This window comes from Callithrix jacchus, chromosome 1 (genome assembly GCF_049354715.1).
Source record: "Callithrix jacchus isolate 240 chromosome 1, calJac240_pri, whole genome shotgun sequence".
Taxonomy (NCBI): Eukaryota; Metazoa; Chordata; class Mammalia; order Primates; family Cebidae; genus Callithrix; species Callithrix jacchus.
The window spans coordinates 105,864,837-105,880,363 of NC_133502.1; the positions used below are offsets into that span (position 1 = coordinate 105,864,837).

General features: G+C 38.8%; 1 protein-coding gene across 14 annotated transcripts in view; it reads right to left on the reverse strand.

Moving 5' to 3' along the window:
* Window positions 1–251: 251 nt before the first annotated feature.
* Window positions 252–15,527, reverse strand: part of LOC100894345 (dedicator of cytokinesis protein 8) — a 56,903-nt gene continuing 41,627 nt past the window's right edge. For 3 of the 14 annotated variants that reach the window (XM_078367905.1, XM_078367914.1, XM_078367928.1), the window contains 2 exons: window positions 15,060–15,173; window positions 7,542–7,897 (listed from right to left, as the gene is read on the reverse strand). In XM_078367905.1, the coding sequence (XP_078224031.1) occupies window positions 15,166–15,173 (8 nt within the window). In that variant the 3' untranslated portion in view covers window positions 7,542–7,897; window positions 15,060–15,165. Of the gene's footprint in view, window positions 2,387–5,265; window positions 5,329–7,541; window positions 9,608–11,700; window positions 11,832–15,059; window positions 15,174–15,527 lie in introns of those variants that run through there. The other 11 variants (XM_078367898.1, XM_078367920.1, XM_078367904.1 and 8 more) reach the window with 8 other exon arrangements.

Sequence of the window (15,527 nt, forward strand, 5' to 3'; positions counted from 1 at the left end):
GGGCAGAACTTTCCTAGAGTATTCTTGGAATTTGTCTCCCCTATATTCCTATTTCACCAAATTTATGCATTTTGTATTTCAGTCTAATAGGTTTCCTTTCTCTCACCTGGAGACTCTGAGTTGACAAAATCTGAGGCTTGGTTTATTTTTCAGGTGGGAATATACAAGGCCACACTTGGTTAAGGCTTGTCTCAGTTTTAAAACTCCCCCCCGCCACCCGCCATGCCTAGAGATCTTACATAAAGTTTTAATTTAATTTATATGCTATTTTATTTAATATATAGGACATTGGTTGCAGAAAGCAAAATACAAGATATATCTTAGCAAAAAGAAAAATAAGTAGTCAAAATCACATAAACCAAAGATCACAGTTTTGGTGTGGAGACAGCCATATTTACAATGCCTTGTGTAAAACACCCTATGGTTGGATATGTTCCAGAATTTGTTTACATTTTAGAAAGTTAATTTTGACTGTATTCATTATATGGCACATCACCAGCAGCAGATTCTGGGGAAGAATTTATGAAAACTATGAATATTCACATTATGTGGAACCAAGGTTTAGAAATAAATTCATGTCAGTTCAGCTTAGGTTTTGTGGTCAAATGTGTTTGGCAACAAATATAAAAAGTACATTTAATTTTATGACTGTTTTGAATTTCCAAATTGAACAATTGATGCTCACATTATTCCTACTCTCTAAACTTCTTTTCTGCATAAGTATATTATGAACAGCTTTTAATGTGAAAGAAATATACATCTCCATCACTAAATATTACACTTTCACTGTTAAAATTTTAATACATATTTTAAAATGCAAATTATACAGAAATGCAAAACAAAGAAACAAAGATGCTAAGTACCATTTCATACCACCTCCAGAGATAATCACTATTAGCCAGTATATGCCCTTCTTAGCCCCCATTTTATTTCTACACAATGTTATACAAAATTATTTATTTAAAAAATTAGAATAATAATATACACACCATTCTGAACTCTGGTTTCTCCTGATCATATATTTTAAAAATACTTTCATGTTATTAATAAAGATCTTCATTCTTATGAATGACTTCATAATAGTAAATTTAATGGGTAGATTTTTCTCCCTCCTCTTTTCATTCCATTCTTCTGTTGACAATTATTTATTGTTTTAACACTGTTTTAACTGCTAGGAATATGGAGAATAAATCTGACCATTCCTGAATTTAGCATACACAGGTTATGAAGGAGAAAGACAATGAACAAGACACAAAAACACAGTATATAGGTATGCTAAACAATAAGAGAGAAACTGAATCATTCAGAGTATAGGAAATAGCAACCTGGGCTACAAAATTTAGACAGGATATTCAGGGACGCAGAATGGCTGCCCTTACAAGGTGAATTTGAGTGAAGTCTTGAAATAGAGGATAAGTGAGGGTGTGAGTTAAGCAGGTATCTGGGGGAAGAACAGACTCCAGTCAAGGGAAATATCAAGTGCAAATATTTTGATGCAAGAACAGGCCTGGAGTACTGTGGTAACAAAAAGGAAACCAGCATGACCGGAGTCAACTAAACAGAGCAGGAGAAGAGCAAGATATGTCAGAGATGGAATGAATAACCAGATTATACTGGGCCTTAAAGACCATCAGAAAGCATTTGAATTTTACTGTAAACAAGATGATAACTTTTTGGAGGATTTGGAGAAGATAAATGACGAATCTGAACTTTAAAAGGCCACTCAACATTTAATGCACTGAGAATACAGACGAGTGCCATAGCAGAATTTGGAAAACCATTTTCGGAGGTGATTGCAATCATTCAGCTGAGAAATGTCTTGGATGAGTGATAGCAGTGGAAGTGAGAAGGGGTCATGTTACGTACACATGTTGAAGGTCTCAATAACAGGATTGTTAAGGAATGGATAGGGTGTGCAAGAAGAAGAGAGATGCCAAGCACTCAAGATATTTGGCCTGAGCCTTTGAAAGAACAAAGTTGCTGTTAGCTGAGATGGAGAAGTATGCTAGAGGGACTGGCTTGGGAGAGAATATAAGTAGTTCGCATATGACAGTATTAAGTTTCAGATATCTGTGGTACATTCATGTGGGGATGTCAAATTAGCAGTTGGACTGAGGGAAAGGTCTGAGCTACAAGTATAAGTTTAGGAGTTACAAACATTTAAATAAGCTTAAGAGGTATGGAGCTAGATGAGATTCTTAAAGACAGAGTTAAAATTAAGAAGAAAGATTTTATTAAATAATTGTCCAATTTTTTGGATGTACAGTTGTTTCATTTAACCATGGATATAAAAATGGAAAAACTGTTCTATGTGTATATTTGAACACATGTATGATTGTTTCCTTAGGTCAACCTTCTTCATGCATAATTACTCGGTCAAAGACACCTGTAAACAAATGGAAGTAAACATGGTTAATGATGCATCATTGATGGGGGTACATTCCTTTTCTGTGAACACAAGGAGTAGAGTTTATGATGATGTCTGAAGAGTTGAGGATGGTTTCTATGAGGAGATTATGTTTAAACTACATCCTAAAGGCTGCAAAAAATTTTGCACAAGACAAGTGGTAGAATGGGAAAGCACATTCTAGGTACAAAGGAACATAATATGAACAAATATGGCACGAGGAAGAAATATGTAAAATGTTCTATAAATAACTAAATGTCCACATTAAGAAAGCACATGCCATCTGGAGAGCGAAACAACACAGGAGTAGGAGTTGACTCAGGGATTTTTACATTCCAAGTAAATTTTTGTTATGTTCTGGAAGTATAATACAACTAGACTGTAGAGGTATCGAGGTATCTAGGCAAGGGAAGGTGATTTCATTAAATATCTATTTGTGCATGATAATGCTAAACAAAATGCAGCTCCATTGGAAACATGAGGAGTTAAATCCAGTTGGAAAGAACTGAGTCAGGGAGGTCCAGGTTTTAGGTCTTGGAGTAGCCCCCTTCAGAGATACAAAGAGAAGGGTTAGGGCTACTAAAGAGGGGTGCATTGACTTGAGAGCTGTTTGTAACATTACATCTAGATCTGAACTTTCATTAATGCCCATTCGTCAGTGCAGTGAGCTGGAGTTTCCTGCCCCATCTCAGTGATTCAGTGCCACTCGTAGCCAAAGCAGGTGTCTTAAATGTAAGAAAAGTTATTCTGATGCATGAATCATCTGAATTAGAGATGTAATTTTTGTTTTGTAAGTCAGAGCTTTATTTTCAAGTACATATAGTAATTATGAGGGAACTTGTGCAATAGAGATAATTGTGGACTGTGATCCTAGTCAGGCCCTTGCCCTGCAGCTCCCATTTACCATCTATATAATTAGCTTTGACAAGTCATCAAGAGTGTCTGAGCCTCCTTTTCTTCACGTCTGAGGTATATTCTATGAATTTCTATTTCAGGTAACTTTGTTGTAGAAATCATTTGAGAGATATATAGGACGTTCCTTGTAATGAACTCTACAAATGTATGGTCTTCCACTGAACGAGGTTAAAAAAATTATCTTAGCCACCTCACAATTTTTTTGAAACAGGGTAGTATATCAAATAACAAAATAAAGTGCTGATTAGTAGAGATTTTTCAGGGGCTCTGATTCAGTAAAATATGTGAATAAAATCACAAGTCAATATTAATTAGAAACACCTTGTTCACAAATTTTAAAACACATATTCTTCTAATATTATTACATTATTTATCTTATCTAACCATGGCTTCATAAACATGGTAAAGTAAATTTTACTGAATTCTAACAAAATCTGAATTAATGACTTTTAAATATTTAATCAGTCCATTTTGTGGACTGACATTTTTATGTTGGTTAACTTTCTCTTATAGTCCTATTTCTTGCATGTTCAGTTTTTGGCAGGCAGTCTTCTTTTGAAATAGAAACTTATTCAGGGAAACTAAGACCTTCTAACACAGAGGACAGGAACCCTCTCACGTTAAAGATGTAAAGTATATACATTCAGATGGTATATGGAGAGAGACAAGAACTAGAAGCTTGAGTTGGGTTTTCTGTCTCTTGCAATATAACGAACTCTAGTTCATAAAGGCTCTTTTAAAGGCCTGTGATCTGTTTCTGGTGTAAAGTCTATGATTCTTACTCTATTTGCTTCTTTTGTTTTTAAATTTTCATTCAACAAACTTATAATAAGCATTGGTCTGGGATGGACCATTTGATATCCCTGAATATATAAAGACAGTCTTTTGGACTCAGGGAGAGGAGCATCACACACTGGGGGCAGTTGGGTGAGGTAGGGGAGAGACAGTGGGGGTAAAGAGGGAGGGGAGGACGGGGAGGGATAACATGGGGAGAAATGCCAGATATAGTATGCACCTAAAGTAAAATAAATAAAGTTAAAGAAAAGACAGTATTTTCCTCAAAAGTTGTAGCTTTCTACTCTCCTCCATAAAACTATAAATTCTTGTAGCGGAGAACTGTATCATTCCAAAGCACACAGAAAAATAATAGGACTTTAGTAGATGCTCAATAAATTATCCCTGCTCTTTGTTCATATCGAAGATTGACAAGCTTTTCCTGCTTTTAAATTAACATACATCTCTGATTGGTTCATGATCCTAGCAGCATTCATGAAACAGATAATTTATGGCCTTTTTTTACATTAGCTTATGTATTACCTAGTCTTCTCCAGGCACTCAAATGACCTCAATTCGATGAATTTAATGAATTCAGTGAATTCATTGAATTCAACTAATGCTTACTAAGATTATTTTTGAATAATATTATATGCAATATTTGGGGGAAAACAACTTTAAACATTTTCCTGACATCAAAAAGAACAGAAGCTAGTGCAGAAAACTTTTCTTGTCACCTAAAACAACACTAAATGTTAAACACTCTACTACAGTCATAAAGGTATTCTAGGAGATGCAAAATAAAACGGGCAGGAAGGACAATTAAATGCGGTAAGATCCAGTAAAGACTATTATGTAGCAGATGCAGCCTGCAAACTCTTAACTGAGAGAATCAGGGTAGGCCATGGTTAAGCCTTTGGACTTTTGGAACTTTCCATGATCAGGTTTAAGTTCCTGCTTAGTGCTCCGTAGATGTAGGTAAAGTTACTGTTCCTCTCTGTACCTCAGTGCCCTCATCTATAACATGTAGATTATGGTCATCCCAGCTACCCATGGTTGACTTAATGTTAAATAAGACAGTATATAAGGTTCTTAATGCACTATCTGATGTGTATTAAAAACTAAGTAAGTGGAACTTATTGACATTGCCTTAAACTGGAACATCTTACCAGTTGATTTGTCTTCTGCTTTCTCTTTGTATGTTGTAAGACCCTTGCCCTTCCAGCATTGTGCTAGAATCAGAGAAGAAAATATCAGACAAAGGCTATTTCTCTTACATCGTCGAACCAATGCAGAAGAGAAGAGTTAAGAAAATGACCCAAGGAAACCTCTCCACAGGAGATTCCCAACTCAGTTTGGGGGTCTTTTGGATGTTCAGAACACTTCTCAAAGTTTATGTTGTGAGGATTTGGCTTCCTTGAATCAAAGAGAAACTCAAAACTGTTTAGCATTCAGAAACCAGCTCCAGCTGTTTCCTCTTAAAACAAGTTATTCACTTTCTCCTTCTGTTATCTTGATGGCCTTTGTCCCACTTTGATAGTGTGTCTGGTAGCCTGGGTCATGCCTCCTCTGTATTCTTCACAATGCCAGAAACAGTGCGGCAGTTCATCAAAAGTTGCAACAATTGGGTCTCCAGTCATTTGAAATCTTTAAAAAGTTTGAACATACTTACTGAACTTTTCCTTTATTTATAGAAAGGGAGGATGCTAAAAATAGTGCACATTCATTTACTTATTCACTCACTCACTCATTCACCCATTCATTACTCATTAGGTAAAATGAGCCTCAAATGGAACAAAGCTCCCTCGCATTTGCCTGGCATGATGGAGATTCCAAAATGTCTCACAGGTTTACATCCAATTCAATAATCATTATGTAGTTGTGAGATAGTACGGATTGACAGTTCACTACCCTATCATCTCCCACCATGCCTGGCACATGGTAGATTTTGTTCAATATATTATTTGTCAACTGACAATGGAAAAAAATCACTTAAATTCTCTGATTCTCAGTTTTTACATCATAAAAAGAAAATCACTAACATTGACCTCTCAGGACCATTCTGAAGATTCAATGAGAATTTATAGGACCTTGAAGACCTGCCACTTGCTTGCAATTGAACACAAATCAGAACACCCTGAAGAAAATAAAGACTTGGAAATACGATAGATCAAATCATTTACTGATAATAAGCCATGAAATTAACCAATGATGGATGAGTAAGAACATATCTAGTAACTTTAAAAATACAGAATTGTCCCAAATCAGTTCAGTAATCTAATGGAAGATAAAAATCTAACTACAGAAAAGAGGGATAAAAATAGTTTGAAAGCATTCTGCAACGGAAATACGGAGCAATCATTAGACTAGTTCTGCCCAGGAAAGAACATTCTCTAGTCTAAAAATAGAATCTGTCTGATTCTATTTGCTGAAGTATGCCTATTGTGGAGATGGACACATCATGGTCTATTAAACTGAAGCAATTATGTATTTGCATCATATAAACTCATCTGCCTTGTTTCAATCCTGTGCTGATCAAGCATACTTACTGCTAATTTATCTTTCCACTTATCTGGTCCATAGGGAGAGAATGTACTGCCCAATGCCCAACCTGACATAAAACTCAATCTACATTTGATTTATATTTCTTAGTATAAATTAGTACATTGTTATTCTGGTTTTCTTCATCAGCCTCTCATGAGTTTGATAGTGTGAGCCAGCATTCATTCCTGTATCTGATAAACTCAGAAACACTTTTAACAATGAATTGTCTAAGACAGACCAATCAAGGGTCTTCCCATGGATGGATTTGGATCTACCAATACGGTAGCACACCATGAGGTCTTGAAATAACCAGGCAACTAAACTTTGCCAACTAAACTCCTCTAATGTATTTCCTTTAAACTCTATAGCACCCAGTGGATGGTTGTTATATTTTCCATGTCTATAGTGTACTTTTCCTTGCTGTCTTACTAAGGAGAAATTAATTTACTGGGAAATAAATCTATTTACTCCAGGTTTTATAGTCAGAGATCCTGCTCTGTAAAAAGGAAGACGAGGAACATGACTGGCTTTCAGAAGTTCATAAATGAAGTAAAAAGGAACTATTTGAAAGGTGCTATATTTCTCCCTTATTAAATTATAAAATATGAAAAAGAAGTCAGATTCTCTAGCTGAAGACGAAATGTATAGTTCAATTTATCTTCACTTTATCTTTTCTCCACTGTTATCCAAACTGGAATTAAAACTAAGGAGAAAAAGGTTAAACTTGAATGTTTACCCAGTGATGCTGAGTTTTGTTGCTTACCATATCTTCTACTAGCTTCTTTTGCCAGTATTGTATTTTTATTGAGGGCACAAGAATACTGTGCTACATCATACTAAATAAGCACTGGCAGGTGACATAATTGTTTACATAGAAAATCCTAAGGTTAAAAAATGGCCATTAGAATTAAAAAAAAATTTTATTAAGGTTTGAAGATGGAAGTAATTTAAATATCAGTTGCATGTTACATAATAGCAGCAAAAACTGGAAATGAAAATAAAACTAATGCATTTACAATAACATCATTTAAACAAATCAGGTATACTTTTATCAAGAGTTGTGTAAGACTTATACATTGAAACCTAAACAACATTGGTGATGGGAATTTAAAAACACCTAAATAAGTGGAGAGTTATATGTCCATGGATTGGAATCTCAATATTTTTAAAGTATCAATTCTCCTCGAGTAACTCCAGCAGATCATTTTGTGGAAATTGAGAAGCATATTTTCAAAATTATATGAAAATGCAAAAGACCTGGAACACAAAAAACAATGTTGGGAAATAACAAAGTTGGAAAGCTTATACCACCTGACTTCAAAACTTACCATAATGCTATACTTAAGATAGTGCAGTACTGGAATAAGGATTAGCAAGTAGGTCAATGGAATAGAATAAAGACTCAGAAACTGACTGACACTTGTATCACTATACCATTATTTCATTGTTAATAAAGGCAACCAAACAACCTAATGCAGACAAAAAGCATTTTTTCAAGAAGTCATGCATCATGAGGTATTTATATAAAAAAAAAATTCTCAACTACTTTGCACCATACACAAAAATTAACTCATGAAGAATCACAAATACAAATATAAGAGCTAAAATATCACAAAGCTTTTACAATGAAGCATAGGAGCAGATTGTCACAACATTCAGGTGAGCAAATGTGTGTGTGTGTGAGTGTGTGGGTGTGTTTTAGGCGAGCCATGGTGGTGGTGCAGGGGGTGAGAAAAAACATGAAGAAGAAATTGGGCTGGGTGAGGTGGCTCATGCCTGTAATTCCAGCACTTTGGGAGGCCAAGGCAGGCAGATCACCTGAGTTCAGGAGTTTGAGACCAGCCTGGCCAACATGGTGAAGCCCTGTTTATACTAAAAATACAAAAAATTAGCCAGGCATGGTGGCACAAGCCTGTAATCCCAGCTACTTGGGAGGCTAAGGCATGAGAATCCCTTGAACTCAGGAGATGGAGGTTGTAGTGAGCCGAGATAGTTGCACTGCACTCCAGCCTGGGTGACAGTGTGAGACTATGTCTCAAAAAGAATAAATTAATAACTCAGACCTCATCAAAATGTAAAACTTCTCTACAGCATATCATTAGAAAAAACAAGCAATCCATTAAAAATAGACAAATTCTATACACAGATCTCACAAAGAAGGGCATACATTGGCCAGAAGGCACATGAAAAAGTTTTCAACATTATTAGTCATCAGGAAATGCAAATTAAATGCACAGTAGATATTATTATATAGCCACAAGAATGGCTAAAATTAAGGAGTAAAACACCAAATGTTGATGATGATGTAGAGCAAGTGGTACTCTCAAACATTTTTGGTAGAAATATAAATGGTAGAGGCACACTGAAGAACAAATATCTAGCACTTCCTTATAAAAATAAACACCTAAGAAGGGAAGCATGAGTGAACTCTCTGGGGTCAGGATAATACAGTATTTTGTCTCGATAAAAGTTTACATACAAAGGTATATTAATGTGCACATTTTATTGTATATAAATTTTATATAGAAGTATTACATAAAAGTAAAAACATTTGTTTTACTGTTAACAAATATAAAACTCTAGATAATATACATACTAAGTATTTAGGGCTAAATGCATGGATGTCTGTAATTTACTTAGAAGTGCATGAAAAAAATAAAATAAAATTGATTAATGAATGGGTAGAAGGATGATGGAACAATCAAGGTGGAAAGTATATGGATATTTATTTAAATTCTTTTAGATTGGCGGGATGCGGCTCACACCTGTAATCCCAGCACTTTTGGAGGCTAAGGTGGGTGGATCACGAGTTCAGGAGACTGAGACCATCCTGGCTATCACAGTGAGAACCCATCTCTACTAAAAATACAAAAAAATTAGCCGGGCATGGTGACATTCACCTGTAGTCCCAGCTATTAGGGAGGCTGAGGCAGGAGAACAGCATAAGATGAGGAGATGATTTAGGCCCTAAAAGAGGAGAGAGAGAATCTTCAGTTCTAAAAGTTTGTTCTCACTGTACTTTTTATCCTGTCTTTGGATGAAAGTAATTTCCCTAACATTATTCCCATTGCTCCCATCCCCATTACCACGTATACCCACCACCCGCTTATGTTACTTTCAATTAATGGTCATTTGTTCTAACAACAACAAAACTTCAACAAACCTAGAAAGAATTCAGATTAGCTCACTTAGGGTCACACATCATGCTAAGAAGTTTAGATTTTACTCTAACATCAAGCTTCTAGATCAGTTGTCTCTTTCTTTTTATTTTTCAATATTTTATTATGGAAATTTTTGATCACACAGTAAATTTGAAATTTATTTTGTTTTATTTTTTGAGACAGAGTTTCACTCTGTTGCCCAGGCTGGAGTCCAGTGGCATGATCTCTGCTCACTACAACCTCCACCTCCCGGGTTCAAGCTATTCTCCTGCCTCAGCCTCCTGAATAGCTGAGACTATAAGTGAATGTCACCATGCCCAGCTAATTTTTTTGTATTTTTAGTAGAGATGGGTTCTCACTGTGATAGCCAGGATGGTCTCAATCTCCTGAACTCGTGATCCACCCACCTTAGCCTCCCAAAGTGCTGGGATTACAGGTGAGCCACCACACCCCACCAATCTGAAACAGTCTTGCTCTGTAGCCCAGGCTAGAGTGCAGTAGCATGATCTTAGCTCACTGCAACCTCTGCCTCCTGGGTTCAAGCGATTCTCCTGCCTCAGCAGGAGAATCTCGAGTAGCTGGGATTACAGACATGCACCAACATGCCCAGCTAATTTTTTCTATTTTTAGTAGAGATGGGGTTTAGCCATGTTTGCCAGTCTAGTCTTGAACTCCTGGCCTCAGGTGATCCACCGCCTTGGTCTCCCAAAGTGCTGGGATGACAGGTTAAACAACAATATAATTTAAAGGAGTACATATTTTCAGCCATTTTACAAGAAGCCGTTGAGTTGTGGGACACACTGCCTATAGAATTGATTTGTAGTTAGACATCCACTGAAAGCAAGTAAATGCCATTACATATTATTTTAAAACTGAAACATACGACTTCTGTGTAAGCACAGTTATCAGATCCCATATCCTTCAGATGTGCACTCCTGGCTGACTTTGGACCAGTGGAGCCAGCAGCACACGAAGGGATTAGAACCTGGTCATGTGCCTGTCACTTTGGTTACTCATTAACAGTTGTTGGGTCAAGCCAGCTATCAGAACTTGAAAGCACAAAGACATCTGCACTTAAAAGAAAGCCCTGCTATGGGTATCTTCCCCAGGTCCTTTGAAACAACATTCAAGATAGACATTTCAGGCTGGGTGTGTGGCTCACACCTGTAAACTCGGCACTTTGGGAGACCGAGGTGGGTGAATCACAGGCCAGGAGTTCAAGATCAGTCTGGCCAACATGGCAAAACCCTGTCTCTACTAAAAATACAAAAATTAGTTGCACATGGACTCGGGAGGCAGAGGCAGGAGAATTGCTTGAACCCAGGAGGCACAGTTTGCAGTGAACCAAAACTGCCCCACTGAACTCTGGCCTGGGCAATAGAGCAAGACTCCATCTCAAAAAAAAAAAAAAAAAAAAAATAGGCATTTCAAAAATAATTTGAATGATGTTTAGAAAAGAGGAGTAAGGTACATTCCAAAAACATCCTCTCCAAAGATTGAGACCCACAGTGCCCCTACCCAAGGCATAGGTGTTAACTTAGTGGCACATTGTAAGTGACAGAGAGTAATTCAGGAAATGAATTTGTCTATTGTTAGTGACTATTCAAAAAGACTAAGGCTGTATCTTTTGCCACAAAGTCTTTAGATGGCAGAAAACATAACAGGTTATGCAAAATGATGAAGTCAGACGACTTTGGAAGAATACAACTTGCTTCAGGTATGAAGTTCATCTGTATCTAGAGAGCTGGGATCGGTGAATTAAATCACCATGAATGGGGGTCAGTGACCTTTTGAGGCATGACTGCCACTAATGGTGCTAAGTAAGATCTGCGGATGTCACCAGCAGACAGACCACAAAATCAGTGGGTCAAGACCTGAATAAATCTAATCCAGTCCAGATTTTTTTTTTTTTTTTGCAGATGAGGAAATGAATGCCTCAAAGGCTGATGCTCCCGGTCACAGAAGTGGTTAATGGTGTCCCTGGAATCAGCACACAGGCTTCTTGACTCCTGGTCTAGGGATCTTTGGCACTCGAATCAAGGAGAGGAAGAAAAAAAGAACAGGTAACTAAAAGAAAAGGAAAGAACTGAAGGAGAAAGATAACAAGCAAGAGAAAAGAAAGGAAAGGGAAAGAGAAAATAAAAACAAGTTTTGCAGGGCAGGCTGACATCCACCTTGGATTGTCTTACTTCCATGTTGGGAATGAAGACTGCCTGCATGCAAGCAGCTAGGCCTGGGGCTACAGTGGTCATCTAGGGTCTCTTTCATATATTTAACTTAAAGTTTTGAAAAGAGACTAAGCTGGAACCGTAAATAAGGAATAGGGAGGGCAAAGAGGAGTGAAGTGCCCCTCTGCCATTCTATTCTGATGGGTCCTGGGACAGAAGATCCGTTGCAGGGCAGGGGTCAGGGTACATGGGATGGGGATGCATGGGGACTTCTGATGTTTCCTTTGGATTCTTTTCTTTTGGATTCTTTCTGATGTTTCCTTTGGATTCTATTCTGCTTCCTTACCAGGACTTCCCTTAGAAAAGACTGGGTGTGTTCAGGGTGGTATGGCCAATGACAGGACTTCCTTTAGAAAAGTCATGTCTTTTTCTTTTCTTGAAGAGGAAGGTGTTATGTAAATGAGTCAAAGATTGTCTCAGTGTATTAGCCCCTGGGTTGTTTATTTCTTCACTGTAGACTGATGCTGATTCCCTTAGCTCACACCAAACTCAAATTTTACCATATCCAGTCATTTAAAAAATAGCCTAAATAAGCAGATTTTCATCCATTTAGTGCCTGCCTGCTTTGCAGACCCTATAAAGCCTCACTGGACAGCTGTTTCCTACTGATAAGATAGAGCCTTGCAGATACAGAGCCCTAAGCTGCTACCACCCTTGGAGCTCAGAGACTCCCCACTGTGCTGCAAAGCAGCCTCACCTAGATCTGCAAGTTTCGCCCTAATCCTCTTCTCCCCTGGGAGCTCCCCGGCTCCTCTGGATGGTGCCCTCCTCACTGCTAGCCTATGGCTACTCTCATGCTGGGAGGGACTTCTGCTCTTATGTAACCCTGTCCAAGTGCTGCTCAACAAAGCTTGTATATCACTGCCTTTTTTTTTTTTTTTTTTTTTTTTTAGATAAGTTTTACTCTGTTGCCCAGGCTAGAGTGCAGTGGCATGATCTCGGCTCACTGCAACCTCTGCCTGCCGTGTTCATGCAATTCTTCCTTAGCCTCCCGAGTATCTAGGATTACAGGTGCCTGCACCATGCCTGGCCAATTCTTGCATCTCTAGTAGAGACGGGGTTTCACCATGTTGGGCAGGCTAGTCTCAAACTCCTGACTTCATGAGCTGCCTGCGTCAGCCTCCCAAAATGCTGGGATTACTACAGGTGTGAGACACCGAGGCTGGCTGTCACTGCCTTTTATAGTCCTATCCTTTTCCTTGATTAGCCCTCAAATCCCTCAAACCGCCTAAGGGGGAGCTTTCTTATTTTAAAACTGAGGAAATTAAGACCCATAAAATTGGAAAGACTTACTTAAGTCTTTCCAAGTCACTAAGTCACTAAGTGACTAACCATAAACAACCTGGTGGTAATGCTGGTGATGGAGAGGTGGTAATGGTGGTGACAATGGTGATGGTGGAGGTGAAGGAGGAGGTCATGGTGGAGCTAATGGTGGTAATGGTGGAGGAGGGAGTGATGGTGGAGGAGCTGGTGATTCTGGAGGTGATAGGAAAGGTAATAATATTGGTAGAGGTGGGGAGTGGTGATGGTGACGGTGCAAATGATCGGTGGTGGTGATGGTGAGAAGATGGTGATGGTGGGGGTGGAGGAGGTTGTGATGGTAGAGCAGGTGGTGATGGCAGAGGTGGTAGGAGGTGGTGATGCTGATGATGGAAGTGCTGGTGATAGTCGAGGTGGTAGGAGGTGTGACAGTTGAAGAGGTTGTGGTAGTGGAGGAGATGATGATAATAGAGGTGGTGATGGTGCAGGTGGAGGAAATAGTGATTATGCTGGTGGTGGGATGTGGTGATGGGGAAGACAGTGGTGATGGAGGATGTGGTGATGGTGATGGTGGAGGATGTGGTGGTAGAGGTGGTGGTGATGGTGGTAGGAGGTGGTGATGGTGCAGGTGGAGGAGGTAGTGATTATACAGGTGGTGGGATGTGGTGACTGGTGGTGGAGGTGGTGGGAGGTGGTGATGATGGAGGAGGTGATGGTAGAGGTGATGAGAGGTAGTGATGGTGCAGGTGGAGGAAGTAGTGATTATGCAGGTGGTGGGATGTGGTGATGGGGAAGATGGTGGTGATGAAGGAGGAGGTGATGGTGGAGATGGTGATGGTGGAGGATGTGGTGGTGGTGGAAGTGGTGGTGATGGTGAAGGTGGTGGTGATGGAGGAGGTTGTGATGGTGAAGGAGATGGTTATGGTAAAGGTGGTGGGAGGCAGTGATGGTGCAGAGGGGGAGGTGGTGATTATGCAGGTGTTGGGATGTGGTGATGGTGAAGGAGGTGGTGATGGTGCTGGTGGAGTAGGTGGTGATGGTGGACATGGTGGGAGGTGGTGATCGTGGAAGAGGTGGTGATAGTGGGCATGGAAGGTAATGACCATGCTGGTGGCTGGTGGTGGTAGTAGCAGTAATGATGGTACTAGGGGCTAGAGCAGGAATATGGAAGGAGAGGAGCAGCAACAATAATGGCTATCTATATTACTATAGTTAGGGTAGTTTGAGGAAGACAGTGCATGAAGAATGCCACTCAAAAATGTGGGGGATGGCACTGATAGATGCAGCTGGCTTATGAAATATTTGCTTTGTGCTCAGTGAAATTAAATCCCTTTGAATGATTTTATTTAGGACCACTTTAAAGGGTTCTTTCAAGTCAGAACATCACAATAGCAATTTAATTAATTACCCTAATACGTGAAAAGAGGCCTCAGACTGGGTGCTCGAGGACTAGTCAAAGATTAAATGTATTGTAGAGCCATGTTAATTTTTTATTAAATGTTAAATTGAAGATTCAGATCATATCACAAATTTTAATTCCCACAGATGAACTTGTTGACCCTTCTACATTGGGTTGGTAAATGCTCCAGGAATCAAGGTAAACCAGCATGTCTGAGAAATGTCCATGGCACAGACATGACAGATACACTGCAGAACTCAGGGATGTGCAGGGTTCATGCTAACTCGGTAACAAATAAGACGGCATACCATGGCAATGAACATTACGTCATATGAGAAGAAACAAAATGGCTCACTCTTCGGGACACTCACCTGGTTGCAATAATGCCTGATGAGGGTAAACACAAAGCCCTGATCCATGAGGGAGAGAAGGTCATACAAGAAGAAAGCCAGGCTGATGTTCATCTTTTCTGCCTGTTCATTTTCCTCAAAAATAAACAAATGCCCAAATCATTTTGTGGTACACTCTGGATTTGAACTCCCAGGTCACTGGTGGGAAAGTTGGGAGACACAGGTCCTACTATTTCAGCCACTGTCCCTCTGGGTAACACTGGGCAAAGTATTTAAGTCTTTTTTAACTAAAGCCATGACTGTGAGGTTGAATCAAGTAATTATTCATGTATTGTTAATATTTAGGTGCATTTCCTTCCAGTCACTTTTTCTATAAGCATATTTATGTATGTATAATTAAGCTGATTCTCTATATACTACATTGCATCCTAAATTTTTGATATCCTGGTAACTATTTTTTAGGTAACTATTAGCTTTTTTTCTTTTGCA